The following is a 15,207-nucleotide window of genomic DNA, read 5'->3' on the forward strand; positions in this document are numbered from 1 at the left end:
TCTGTTCTTTTTGCAGAATGTTTAATTGGACTACATGCATAAAAAGAAAAGAGGGGAAACACATATAGGTGGTAATTCTTCTTTTACTTCTACTGGCTCCATTTCAGCAGTCAATCTGACCTCTCCTGAAGTTCCAAATCTAAAAATTGTCTGAACATAAATCTACTCTTTGGAGCTGACAAAACCCTTTCGTTCAGGGAGGATTCCTCGTTACCTCTTTTTTAGAATTCTTTTTTTCCCTGCGAGTGTGTGTGTTGTTTCAGGGAGTGGCTCCCTTCCCACCTCACTCATTGGTTTGCTCACGCCCTTATGGGATGAATCAATGCTTCCAGAAAGCCGGGGGCTTCCGAGGGACTGCGGGAGCAATTACTTCCAAATGATCTCGTGCATCTTAGCAAGGAGCATTCAGACCACACCCCAGGTAAAAGGAAGTCTTTCCTTCATGCTTTTGAGAACTTTGAAAGGCTATGCACTCTGGTGTTTACTGCAAGAGGGTTTGAGGGAGAGATGCCCGGGTGTAGATAAATTTGACTATGTCAAAATGAAATGTTATAGGCAGTTAGTGGAAAGGATGAGCAGATAAAGGCAAAACTGCTTACTGGCAACCAAAGAAGATGCTCAGGACAGTCCTTGGCGCAGTGTAAATGCTGAGAGACACCCTGTCATGTCTCTTCTCAACAAGAAGCTAGTGGCCATCTGTGAGTGTGGGTGTCAACGTCAGAAGGAAGAGAACTTATAGGGAAATAGAAGAAAGGAAGGCACTGGAGCCTGAAACTGAGCAAAGAAGCAGTGAGCCTGCATGGCACGGGGGGAAAACAGTTTCTTAAATTATTAGTCGAGTGGCCAGTGAGAAGGTGACAGTCTCAGAGTTTCGAGCACTTGAAACTATACTTAGGAAAATATTTTCATCCTTTCAGCTCTAATTTTTATTATTAAACTAGTTTCTCAAGGATAGGAACTAAAATGCGTTTTTAAACAACACTGACAATGGAAAGTGTTAACTGGCATTTAACCAATGCAATGATATTAACATGCATCTGGTTCTGCTTTGTGTGGAAAATGATTTTTCATCACCATAGCAATTCATTTCTGGGCTCCATTGGAACTGGGCTACGGTATGCAGTAAACAGCAAAATTTTTGTTTTTCTTTCCTGAATAAGGGATTCAGCAGTCTACCGGCTAACACGGGGCTCTTCATCTAAATGTTGTATAGAGTAGCTAGTATAATTTCAAATCCTTTTCCAACTAAATTTTGTGCAAAATATTCTGTACATCCTTGTTAGGATAAGACGATGCTAGGTAAAAGTGATAAAAAGAGCCTCATGCTAACAATGTACTCTCAGCTTAAAAGTGAATACCAAACCATTGCCCTTTTTGTGGTTAATCTGAGGATAGGAATTTATCCCTGATCTTGTTCTCTGACAGTAAACTAGGAAGATGAAAAGTCTTTAGTACTGTTGGATTTTCCATTTTTAATGTTATTCTTGTTGACATTATATGTTGGCTCAACTAAAATTAAAAACAAACTGTTCTCCTTACCTGGTGAAGAAATTTTATGGAGACTATGGATGTTCCTGTAAGAAAATATAACAATAAAAAAGAAGGAAACAGTTTTACTTATTTTCAGTTGCTTTCATTGTCAACATTTGGTTATGTTTAGAAATTCCTTTGAGGATATGTTCTAAAAGCACACCTCATTCATTGAAGCATCCATTTTTATTCATACTTTGTTTCAATTTTATTCACTAAAATTGTAACTATTAACCTTTAAAAAGTCAATAGTTCACAATGTATCAGTAGTGACGATCTATTTGTATTTTAGAGACTTTAGTAGCAAGCTAAAGTAAAGAAGTAAATTTTTGGAGAAATAAATCTTGGTCACTGTATATGCTTTAGAAGGCAAAGCCACTTACTGTTAATAATGGTTATATGTATTTTGTAACCACAGGGCACTTATACTGAAGTGCATACCTCAGTATTTAAATTTCATTTGGATAGAACATAAGATAGACCTGTAGTCATCATGTGGGGAGATGAGGGCAGGCCTATAGCACCTGAGGACAAAGTCACACTTTCACCTCTTCTTTGACTCCTAAAAGACTATCTTTATTTCCTACCCAAATGAAATTCTATGATAAATTATCTGAACTACCCTCAGTGATTTTCTTGTTAAAACCCCTCTCCACCCATCAAGATATTGATGAGATTAGTCATGTAAAGAAGACTTCCTAGAAAATAATCCATCTAGAAAGTGTGTTGTATTGTGTATCACTGATAAGACTAGTGGGTTCCCTGAATCTCATGAGGGATCTAATGTCCCTTCCTACAAAGGAAAGCATTGATTTATTATTTTTGGATGATAAGCCTGGGAATTGCGACCTGAATGCCATGGGGGAATAGACAATTATTTTTAAAGGCAGAAAATAATATTGAAAAATGAAAGTTGGCTCAGAAGGGTTTCTCTGTGTATTTTTTATGCCCTAAGGAATAGACATTGTTTCTAGAAACCCTAACCCTAACCCTACTCTGTTATAAGCCTAGACCTTATAATCATCTAGTCTTACCACCCTACTAAATCCTAAGCTCTCATAACCCATACTGTGACCCTGGGCCATTCTCCCCAACACCCACCATGCTTTCAAATCTGATTCCTGAACCAAAGAGACCACTAGTCCCTTAGTCTGAAGTCCCTCTTCTTCCCTGTCCACGTTGAACTTCATGGTTGACCCTTTGCTCTTCTCCCATCAGTACCCTCAGTTTCCTGACGCTCACAACATTCTTCTGCCAGAGCCACCTCTGAACATCAGTTCTATAAATGCTGCAATTCACTTTCTCTGCTCCTATGATAGGCAGTTGAGCATTCCTGGAGACATTATCAAAAAGCCAAGCAAATTGCTTTTACTACAAATTCACAGATTTACATTTAGGCTGGGCCCTCACAATAGTCTGTCAATCCTTTTACTTATTTATAGTCAGGCTTCTTTCTCACTGCATCATCCTACATCAATGGTGTTCCAGGATTTTCCATTTCTCTTAAAATCCTGTGTCACCTTTGCTACTTCTTCCTCAGCTACTGGACCACTTAATGGTAGAGCTGGATGGTTCAACATTGGACCTCTTCTTTTCTTATTTGTGCTGACTCCCCTGATGATCTCATCTGGTCTCATAGTTTTCAATACCATGTAGAGGTCAACAACTGTAATAATTTTATCTCCAGGACAGACTTTCCTCTGAACTTTTCTCCCATCCCCACATTTCCACTTGGATATATATTTGTCATATCATATTTGATCTTTATTTTCAAACCAGCTTCACCTCTTGTTTTCCCTGTTTCAGTGAAGAATATCTTATTTCTTTTTTTTTTTATTATTTTTTTTTATTTTTTTTTATTTTTTGCGGTACGCGGGCCACTGTTGTGGCCTCTCCCGTTGCGGAGCACAGGCTCTGGACGCGCAGGCTAAGCGGCCACAGCTCACGGGCCCAGACGCTCTGGGGCATGTGGGATCCTTCCCGGACCGGGGCACGAACACGCGTCCCCTGCATCGGCAGGCGGACTCTCAACCACTGCGCCACCAGGGAAGCCCCAGAATATCTTATTTCTTTCAGTTATTCAGGTCAAAAATTTTGTACTTGTGTTGACTCTTGTCTGCCTCTTATATCGCACCTCTAATTTTTCAGCAAATTCTAAGTTTTTCCTTTAGATTCCAGCCAACCCAAGTTTTACCTATCATTTTCTCTCCTATGGGTTATTATACTAGTCTTCACAGCACTTATCACAATTGAAAATCCTATTTTATTGCATATTTATTTGGTTTCCTGTCTCCCTCCCACCAGAATGGGTACAGGTTTTTGTTCACTGTGTGTCGTCAACCCCTAGAATAGAGCCTAGCATCTGGCAGGCATTTAATAAGATCTTGTTGAGTAAATGAAAGTAAGTAGAAGGCAACGTATTCAAGTGAGGTTTGGTTTAAGTAGGAGTGTAGTAGCAGGACTGATGGCTATGTAAAAGGACAAAGATGTAGGTGGGTGACTAGATGTGGTGATGAGGGTTTTGGAAGTTCTCTTCGGATTGCTTCAACTGTCTCAGTGAAGTGGGAAACAAAGTTGTCAGCTCAGAGTGAGAATGAGGAAGAAGATGTAGGGGTTTGAAGAAAGAGGAGAAGGTGTGAGTTTTCTAGCGAGTTGGAGAGTAAATGGGCTCTGGAACTGTATAGTATGATTACAAAGAATTAAAGTGCCAGATTGAGGCTCAGGGTCATAAATTTGAAGTGAAACCAGCAAGCGGGGTTGTGTGATTTTTTTCTGTGACCACATTTACCCTTGTGGTGCAGGAGGAGAGTAGGTATGTGGTAGACTGAGTGATCACTATGATTTACCCGAAGTGGATGGTGATGTGAGAGAAGGTAAGGTATTTGAAGGGCATGCACAGGAGGAGTTGTGGTCAACTCGGTCATTAAGTCTGGCCAAAAAAAAAGAAGTCTGGGAAAACTTAATGTTGGAAGGATCAGTAGACTTTCATTTTGGTGGTTTCCCAGAAATGTTGGAGTCCAGAATTGAAGAGATGGTGTGGAAAGAAAAGAAGTGTTGATCCGAGAAGGAAAAAACCCTGAAATTATGGTGGTGTTGTGGCTACTGGTTGTTGCTAAGGATGTGACGGGCAAGGAAGAGTAGAGGTAGTGAAATACGCTATTAGAAAAATTACCCATGGGATAGCATATTGGGTATTATAAAAAGTGCGGTGTTAGAAGGAGTGGAATTAACCCCAGAAGTAAATCTTCAAAGAAAGAAGGGTTTGACTTGGGGGTGGGCAGATGGCTGTAACAAGAAGAGGTAGTGAATGGTGTAGACTTGTGGATGGCAGGAGCTTCAAACCTGGAAGTTTGTAGGTAAGAGGGAAGAAGAATGATCTGGAAGCAGAAAAGAGTGCACAGAGGATACCTAGCCTACTTCTGGTGGGTCACCCAGTGTGAGAGGAAACAGAGAGCTTCTTGGGAAGCAGAGTCCTTCAGCAGGAACCATGTTTAGTTAGAGTCAGAACATGTAAAGAAGAGGTTAAGGATGTGGAGGGATGTGTGACAACTGCCTGAATTCCAGAAAGTGTATGGTGAAAAGTTTCCAAGAGTTGGATCGTGGTATGTTGCTGAAACTCAGTCTCTGTTCACCAGTACTGAATAGAAACTCAGAGACAGAGTTTTGGGTGAAGTAGAAAAGACTAGCTTTTATTGCTTTGCCAGGCAAAGGGGGCCACAGTTGGCTAATGCCTGCAAAACTGTGTGTCCCGCCCTGGAGAGGGTAGTGTTCAAGGAACAGGGTGTGGTCAGCTCATGGACATTCTTCTGATTGGTTGGTGGTGAGGTAACTGGGAGTCAGCATCATCAGCCTTCTGGTTCCAACCGGTATGGGGTCTATGTGCTTATGGGCAGCAAACAGTTAACTTCCTCCACCAGGTGAGGGTTTCAGTAGCTGCAAAACAGCTCAAAGGACATGGCTCAGGATATTATCCATAGTCCTTGAGGAAGAACTAAATGCCCTTGACTTTGTTTAATGGCTAAAGTATTATTATTTTGTCTTGCTTGACTGTTTTCCTTTCTTTCTGCCTTTTCTCACTTCCCTGATTAAATTTATTCTTTCACTAAAGTTTTTCTACAGGCAAAAAGCAGGTGAAGGACATGGGTGGGGATCTATTCTGGGAAGGCCTCATAGGGTCCTTCTCGGTTACAGGTACAAGAAGGGAACAAAACTAGGGGTGTGCATTGCACACAGAGACACAGGGATGGCTGGGTTTCTCATGCAGCTGATGTGATCGGGTTTAAAGGGCATGTTGAGATATGACACACAAGGGTGGCACGACCTGAAGGGAGAGGAGCCTGGGGGTTCCTGCCGGGGCTATTGCATTTCTTGTGACAGAGGCATGGAGGTGGCAGTGTGGCAGTTTCCCTCTGACTAGATGGGGCTGATCCCATCATGAACATGGATTACATACCAAATGAGTCCCCTCATCTTCCAGCTTCTTTCACTGCCTCACAGTCAGAGCTTTTCTGTATCTCCGTTAATTTTCTCCATTCTCAGAAGAGGCCATGTTCTTTCTGTTGTTGCTTGAGCTTTCGCTGCCTGCTTCCTCCAGGACTTTGCTCCACTTTCCTTCCTACTGGTTCCTTCCCCGAGTCTACAGACGTCTTCATGTCTATCCTGTTACAGACCAACAAGGGCACCTCTTTGACTGGACTTTCCTTTCTAACTACTCTCCATCTCTCTTCCTCCTTCTCACCCAAACGTCTCAAAAGAGAAATCTCCAGCACCATCTTCTCTTTCTGCCTTTCCATTTAGTCCTCCGTCTATTACTCTTGGCTTTCTGTCCTGATCACTAGCCTTGAGTCTTATAAAACCAGCATTACCTATCTGACATGCTAATGAGACGATCTCATTCCCAATCTATAGCACATGGTTCTCAGTGTCAAAAGGACAGGACTCAAGCTTGATTCTCACCCAGTGCTGTTTTCCATGCCTTCACTCAGCTGGTTTCCTCAGCCTGGAAGACCCTTATCTTTCTCTTTACTAGGACTTAAATTCCAGGTGCTGCGTTTTATGGAGCTTCCCAGACTGGCTAGGCATCCCTTATCGCTTTTCCCTTCCTATTCTGTGCGTATGCTTTTCCGACTTGTGACTGGTCTATTGGCTGTTTCTTATTTGCTGTTATATCTCTAGCTCCTGAGTACCTGTCACACAGCAAATGCTTAACAAAATGGTTTTTGAATGAATAAAGAATGAATGAAAGAGAAGGTATATCCTCGAGAAGAGGCATTGGTATCCTGGCAGCAAGAAAAGTAAACTTTCAATTCACATTTTAGCATTCTCATTCATGATATATGTCAGAAGTTTCACACATGCTTGGTGATTATGAGTCACACTGAACCTGCTAACCCAGAGTTAAATGGATAAAAGTCCTTGACCTCTGTGGGGTCATCACAAACACAGCATCTGGTCTGTTTTGAAATTAACTTTTATCCATGTTAACTTGCAACATTCCAGCAGCTCAACTTGCCAAGCTGCTCTTCTGTTGCCATGTCCTACAGTAGGATCTTCCTTGGGTTGTATTTCTTTCTCCGATAAATATTTTCACAAAAAAAGTGTCAGATAAACTATGAATATTTTAATAGATGTTCTCTTTGCCAACCATACACATGATCATAGGACAATAGGCAATTTATCAAAATAAATGAGATAAATATAATATGTAGAGAGTAAAGTCAAAATAAACCTTTGATAAGACTGAAAGTCTAATTTATTACGTGTCTCATAGGTCTCTTCTGGTGATTCTGAAGCCAAACCTCTGATCTTCACATTTGTCCCCACTGTCAGAAGACTACCAACCCAGTCCCAGTTGGGTGACACCTCTAAATTCATTGTTAAAATTCCTGAGGAACCAAGTGATAAGACTCCAGAAACTGTAAATAGGGTAGGATTATTTTTTACTATTTTTTATATCAAGCAGTTAACATTAAATTATCCATCATAATGACTTGCAAATTTGTATGGTTGTTTATTTTCTCTGCTTAAAGTGAGATAACTGGGAAATCTAAGATTGGCTAAAAATATAACTATGTAATAGGAACTTCAGTGTTACCAAATTTCAGGTTCTCTCCAATACATTATTCTCAACCCTTTTGATTTGATATCCTTTTGTTTGCTGTTCACGTGATATATTCGGCCTCCTGACACCTCCCCTCCCAAATGTATCTTAAAATAATAAAAACAAAATATTTACAAAGTTTAAATTTATCTTTAAAGAATACTAGATAAAACAGCAAGGTGTTATTTTACGTGTAACAGATTAGCAACATTAAAAAAGTGTAATATCTGAATTTGGGGCAATTGTGGATATGTTGGCAGGCTCACACTTTGCTGCTAGTTTTGTGAATTTGTACAATTTTGGTGGAAAACCCTTATCCACAGTCATACAACTGTGTATAACCCTTTAATGTTTAAACTCTTGGAAATGCATCCCAGGGAAATAGTACAGAGGAAAAAAAAGTGTTATATAGGAAAATAATTAGAGAAAAATAAAAGGAGCCTAATATCTAACAATTAGAGAAAAGCTAAGCATATGATAATACATCACCTTGACAAAGTTATAATTATAATGGTTATATAATTTCATGGAACATGTTAATCTTACAATATTAAGTGATACAATAGATTATAAAGTTGTATTTATACCCTGATTGTACATATCTAAAGAGACACCAAGACTGAAAAAGAAATTAAAACAGACAAAAACCTAAAAATGACTTGTGTTAAGTAGTGACATTTTGGGTAAAAAATTTTTCTCTTTAAAATGTATTGTAATACTATCTTATTATAAATAAAATGTGACTGGGGGAACTTTGTGGTATTTTTGAGCCAACTTGTAGGAGATAAAATTATCTGATTCTCGTTGTCTATATGAAAACATCTTATCTAGCAAGAAGTAATATATAACCTGGGACTTACAATGTCACCTTATTTCAAAGACTGTTAGGACCAAATTATTTCAGAGAAATTCTGAATGCCACATAAAGCACTTCTGGGAAATTTCTCCCTAACAGTACTCAAGTACACATAATATATTCATGGGATCCTTTGTGATTAGGTGCTATTAGTGTGGGACTATAGATGTATGAATCAATCTTGGTTGCATATCTCTGAAGCCTCCAAAGATAAGGATACAGATGGCAATGGTATCTACACAGCCATAAGTTTTGCTTGACCATTAACTAAACCCATGACACATCCCCATTTGTTTTGTGAATGTCTTTATGGAAAACATTGCTCTCTTCCTCTCTTTTTAAAAAGTCATACCAGGATTTATTTGAAAACAGGTTTTGCTGACTTTGATCCTGAGCCCTAAATTGTTTGGGCTTGGACCAGGACAAACAAGTGGGTTAGTAAAAGTAAACCATTAGCTTCAACCCAAATCTCTCCTATGCCAACCTGATTTTTAGATATATTTGTAAAAACTTTTGTCCTTGGGGGTTATAAGCAGATTAAGGTTTTAAGAAAGAGTACATGCAAAAAAAATTTACCAAAGCAACATCAACGCTTTTATGTCTCTACATTTATTGCAGTCTGATTCCAATGAGTACTTGACCTTGAATGTTGGGAGCCAACGGGAGAGAGACCGAGGAACATTGACTTATCCTTTAGAGGTCAAGGACAAGGCTTCCCAAGGAAGGGGATTTAAAGCAAACGAACCTCAAGGAATGCAGCAAAGTGACCTCTTCAAAGCTGAATATGTCTTTATTGTGGACTCTGAGGGGGAAGATGAAGCTCCAAGCAGACAAGGTGAACAAGGCCCCCCAGGAGGGATGGGCACCACAGCTGCTCGGCCCACGTCTCTAGCAATCTCCTCCAGTCTGGTCTCTGATGTGGTACGCCCCAAAACTCGGGGGGCAGACCTCCAGGTTCTGTCACATCCTGAAATGCCTCATGGGATGGCTCCTCAGCAAAAACATGGGCTGGTAGGTTTTTCTCCTTGTCATTAAAAAAAAAAAATGTTTCATACCCTTTGTCTGCAAAGACCTTTCTATTTATTCAAGGCAGCAAGGTGTACAAAACTCTCAAGGAAAGAGATATTAAAAAACGAAAATCGCAAGATCATAAACCATCACAGTGTAAATATAGATAATAAATTCAAAAGAAATAAATTTCATAAGATGAAAAGGATTATATACAATTATGCTGTGAACTGGCTGAAGAGAATATGTAAAACACTTAGCTGGAGTGGATTTGGGGGAATATTAACCCTTCCTTCTGAAAATTCTTGGAGAAGGTCAGTACAGGGAATTTCTTAGGAGAGAGTTCTTGGTGGGCTGGGTGCATGAAGAAGCACATTTCAGAGATGAGAAAGATCCAGCAAAAAGACATCAACTGGATGCAGACACTTTACTTTTAAACTAGTAAAAGAGTAGTAAAAGGATACACTAGGAATTAAGAGTGTGTAAGGAAAATCATTTCCTCCTGTGTGACTTCAGGGAAATATTGACTGTATTCCTGGAAACCACCAGAAGCAGGGCTGGCCTCAGAGAATTGGGGAGAAGATCCCACCCCAAAGCTTAGCAGCAAGATTGAATGGTTCCTTTAAGGTGTCAAGGGTTTGATACTGTAGGAGAAGACTCATAGCTGTGACAGCAGGAAAGAAAGGGGGTGAAGAGGGTGGGATTTTGAAGGGAAAAAAATAGGATGACTGGCTATTTGTTGTCATGAAGCTATCAGATGACTTTGACAAGGCGTAGAATGTTAGGAATGCAGAGACTGGCTTGGCTTTGGGAGTAAATAATGGGTGCAGAGCTCCCTGTGACAATGAGGATGAGTCAGTACCAAGATGTTCTATTTAGAAACTGCTAGACCAGGCACTTGCAAGCATACCAAAGTAGTTGGGAGAACATTTTTATTGTTGAGTTGGCCTTTTCGTACTACTAGGACCTATGCAAAACTGTAGCTTAGGCATCTTATCTTTGGTGCCACCTTATCTTTATTTATGCAGCCTTCACTGGACTTCCTGATGATGTATTTATGTCACTCTCAAGCATCCAGTATCCTCATGCTGTCTTTTGGTGATAGAAGACTCTCACTGGGGTAGCACCACCCAGGTCTATTGGATTAAAACATTTATTTCTTCTTGAAATTTATTCTTAGCTAGTTATTGGGAATATTCTAATCATATAATTAAACATATTCTCAGTAAGTGGTGGTAGGCTTAAACATTTCTTTCTTGCCTTAGGAAAGATGATGAAATAAGCAAGTTGGCAATGTGGAAGTTTCCATAGTGTGTGGAGTGTAGTTTAACATGGCCTTTGAAGACATGGTGATACCAAATATAAATAAAGAAAAGTATTCTTAATGAAGCAATGTTTGGATTTTCAATTTACTCTTTTCCCCAACTGATAGATTTCTTCTGCTGAGTTGGTCATTTATTTTGTTTTCATGTGACCAAATATATAGAGGGCAAACCAGAGACAAAACACACATTTGGGATCTTTTTGCCAAAATCAGTTAGTTAGAAGTACGTTATAGCTCATGGTATCAAAGCTCCAAATGAAAAGGCAAAGCTCAGCCTAATTCATTAGTGGTGGATGAGCATTATGATTACTGCAGATGGAGGAAAACTGGGTCCTGAAATGTTTGGGAATAACCATTGTTCCGGATTCCATTTCCTATAGTAATCCGTTTGAGTGATGAATAGTAGGTCATCATGAAATAAACATTAAAAAAAAGAAAAGTGAAAATGAGATGACTGTTAAATGTAAGCTAATCAGAAATGGCCAGAGCATTAAAGAAGTCACTCTGAGAAGTTAGTACAGTCAGTAGTCGAAGCTTAGTGTAAAAAGCCCAAAGATTATCCCATAATTGGATTACCTGATGCCAACAACATCAGCTTTTCAATCAGAAATGTAGTTAATTATTTCTGGTAAAAATGAATCCATGTACAGAATTGTCTATATATTATCACTATCAGTTAGTCAGGAATAATTTATGAAGCTATTCCTAAAAAAAATTTACTTAGCTCCTAGTCTGACCTTTATCCTTTCTATAACCTAGCCTAGATGTCGTTTTCTATCCACATTGGTACTTCTATTCTTCAGCTCTCCTGAACTGTCATCGAAGTATACACGTCATACCTTTGCATCCCTGGTCCTTGATTCCTCTGTGTGTGATTCTTCTCTCTTCTCAGCCCATCTACATGTGGCCACGGCTATTTGATGCTCTAAGCTCAGCCCAAGCAGTACCTTTTCCTAGAGACATTCCCTTTGAAGATGAGTTAGTTTCTCTCCTATATCTTTGTCATTTTCCTTGTAGTTTGTAGTCGTTTTAGAAAATCTCCAATATAACTCCTTTTCACCTGATTATAATGGTGGATTTTATCTTTCTTCCTCACTAGACTGAGAACTATTTGAAGTCAAGGTCCGTCCCTTGTACATTTCTGTACCTCTAGCACTTAGTAGAGTGTCTTGCATATACATGAGGTTCAGTAAGGTGTATGAAAAGCATAAATATTTAAAAATTCACATCTTTGAAGTCCTTGCTCAGATATTGACTCCTTCATGAAGCCTGCTTTGGTTCCTTCAGTGAAAGCAAACTCTCTCTCAATATAATTCTGGTAGCTTTTTCTGTACATCTTCTATAACAATTATCCTATTCCAGCATGTATTATAACTATTTAGGTTCATGCCTTATCTCACCTAACAGACTGTAAAGTTTTTAGAGGTAAGGTCCACGTTAAGCCCATTTTTATTAAACACTTTTTTCTCTATAGTGGTTACTATATTATCTTGAACAAAGTCAGTATAAATATTGGGTTGAGTGTATTTTGTGTTCCAAATACTTTTGCTGAGGTGGCATGTTTAAGCAAAAGTACATTATGTTAAAAATCATTAAAGAATTTAAAATTTTAAAGTGTAAGTCAAAATTAAAAAGACTGTATAATATAAGCAGTTGAATCAAAAGCCTTTCAAATAAACTTCAGAAAGAAAAGAGTAATGTTTTTGAATGTTAATGTCTTGAATGTTGGTGTAGATGGCTAAGAATTGACTTTCCTAGGGATAGTATTAGACTTAAAAGAGAGGTGAATATACACGTATAAAAACAGAATGATTTGTCTGAAAGACCTACAATAAAGCCTGGAGCTAAGACAGTGTCTGTGGGAATAAAAAGAGGGACTTTGTGGGGGTAGAATGAACTGGATTTGTTCATTACCACATACGGAAAAAAAAATCAGTGATGAATGAAATTTATAACCAAGGAAATTGAATGAATGTTGGCATTAACTGAGGAAAGAATAACAGGTCTTGGGAAGGGATAAGAAGAGATGACATATCTAATGTTGAGTTTGAGATGCCTGGTGGCAGAATGCAATGCTATCAAGAAAGAAGCTGGAAATATAAATCTGGACATAAGAGGGAGATGGGAGACTGGAAGTATTTCCCATATGAGCTGAAGCTATGAGAATGGAGCTGTTTACTTGTGGAAATAATGCAAAACAGGAAGATACAAGATACAACGTAGGACGCAGTCAAGTATAAAGGGTCAGTGAAAGATGAGAAGCCAAAGAAGGAGGCTGAGAGGGGACCAAAGAAGTTGGAGAGAGGGGTTTCATGCAGGGAAAGCTAAAGAGACTTTCGAATAAAAGGTAGTTTATAAATGAGGCCAAATGCATAAACTATATAAACATTAATTAATTAATCAATAATTTAAACGTAGCCCAGTAATGTTTTCTTTCTAAAACTCAAATGAATCTGTTATCAATCATATCCATTCTGGGATACAAAATACCAACCGTGAAAGAACGTTCGGGTGGCATGACATGTTTTGAGAATGAACATGGAATTATCACATAGGAATCATATGGTTCTCCCTGTTTTACGCCGGGAGACCTCCTGGAGAATGCAGCTTTCCTCTCCAATATTGTACTTTCATATTTTCTAGCTGCCTTGATGACAGATTTTCTTACTGTCCTGCAGCAAGTAATTCTGCCAAGTGGGACAGCCAGGTTAATATATGCTGCTGCTTGATTTAGAGAAGATTAGAAGCTAGGAGATCAAGAGGCCAAGATCAAAGGGAAGGGAAGGATCAAAAGGCCTTTTGCTGATAGAGTTGGAGGTGAAGCACTAGGGGTCCCTGCAGGGAGGTGTGTCCTCTGCAAGGAAGGGAGGGGACCCTCTCCTGCATGATTATTATTAGAACCAGATGTGTAGGGATGGGGCTAGGGATGCGGGGTCTGACCTGGCCGCTGTCTCAATTTGGGATATGGGAGCCCTTCTGCTCTCCCAGGTTAGAGCCCAGAGTCTGGTCCCATTACCTGCTTGGACACACACCTCCTCTGGGCTCCTCCTCTGGGAGAGAGGATGGGGTTGTCCAGCATGTGACCAGCTCTGCTCCAGAAGAGCAGCCTGGCACCTTCTACTAAAATATTATTCTATAATATGATTTATGAAAATAATATAATATATAACACAATAGAAAATATTATAAATTTAATACAAGTCAAAATAAAATACAAAACAAAGCCAAATAAAGTAGGGCCTTCAAAGTCCATTAAATATAGGACTTAGGAGGTCATTTGGTGACCTTGATGGGAACAATGTGAGTGGGGTGATGGGGCAGAAATCAAGTTGAGGAATGGATAAGTAGTGAAAGGGAGATCACACAGTAGAGAGATGGTATGAAAAAGCAAAAATGAGACTGGCAACTTATGTTCACACTCCTCTGGGCAGTTACTTGAGGTCGTAAACTTTAGTGTCCTCATTTGTAGAATGGGGTGATGCTATCAACCTTCCTTGGGAAGATTAAATGAGATTAAATATATGGCCTAGAACAGTTCCTGGCCCATAAGTGTTCTCAGGAATGATTCAGTGTATTTAAAAAGTTGGAAATGGCAGCATGTTTGGGGGCACAGGGTAAGGAACATGGGAGGAGGGAAACATTTTATATATTCGTTCAAACATAGCTTGGATGTCAGAACGGAAGAAAGGACACAAAAAATAAGATCAGTAGAACTAGTGGTGGCCAAATAGAGGAGGCTCTTACAAAAAATTCTGGGAAATTTGGACATTGGCACACATATTAATTAAGAACCTAGATTTTAGGGATCCATGGAAAAGAGATTGCAACAAATTATTTGGACAGGGCATCAGACATAGAAACCTTTTTTATAGTCGTGGGCCTTTGTTCTATAGTGAAATACCCTATTCATACCAGCACATTGTATCAGAGTAGCTTTTATATGTCTCTCTTACACCAGTAGATTTGTGAGCCCTGTGATGACAAAAAATCTTCTCGCCTTCTGTCTGCATCACCTAACTCCAATGCCTGAGACACTATAGGTACTAAGAGAGTATCTGATGAATGAATGAATGAATGATCCTCCTTTTCCCATGACACTGCCATATAAATAGGGAACAGACATCATTACATAACTCTCTTAATTTACAGCAGAGAAAAATTATATTAGAGGAGGGAAGACAGCCTAGGACTCCAGCCTCATAGCTTGGCTGTTGTTTTGTATGTTGCCTGTTAAAACACATTGTCCATAGCTTTGGGCCTAGGGATTTAGAGGTTTAAGACTTTGAAAAAAGCTGGGAGGTTAAACTTCCATGTTAGTTCTGCTAACTGCTAGTCTTCTGCTACTCTAACTGCTGAGAAGACTAGCTTGGAGACACAGGTTCCTGAAAA

At 39.3% G+C, this 15,207-nt stretch overlaps 1 protein-coding gene across 1 annotated transcript in view; it reads left to right on the forward strand.

Moving 5' to 3' along the window:
• Positions 1-322: 322 nt before the first annotated feature.
• Positions 323-15,207, forward strand: part of MLIP (muscular LMNA interacting protein) — a 151,842-nt gene continuing 136,957 nt past the window's right edge. The window contains exons 1-3 of the mRNA XM_060021348.1: positions 323-421; positions 7,301-7,456; positions 9,105-9,497. Coding sequence (XP_059877331.1) covers positions 323-421; positions 7,301-7,456; positions 9,105-9,497 — 648 coding nt within the window. The remainder of the gene's footprint in view (positions 422-7,300; positions 7,457-9,104; positions 9,498-15,207) is intronic.

The sequence above is a fragment of the Delphinus delphis genome, chromosome 10 (assembly GCF_949987515.2).
Source record: "Delphinus delphis chromosome 10, mDelDel1.2, whole genome shotgun sequence".
NCBI classification, from domain to species: domain Eukaryota; kingdom Metazoa; phylum Chordata; class Mammalia; order Artiodactyla; family Delphinidae; genus Delphinus; species Delphinus delphis.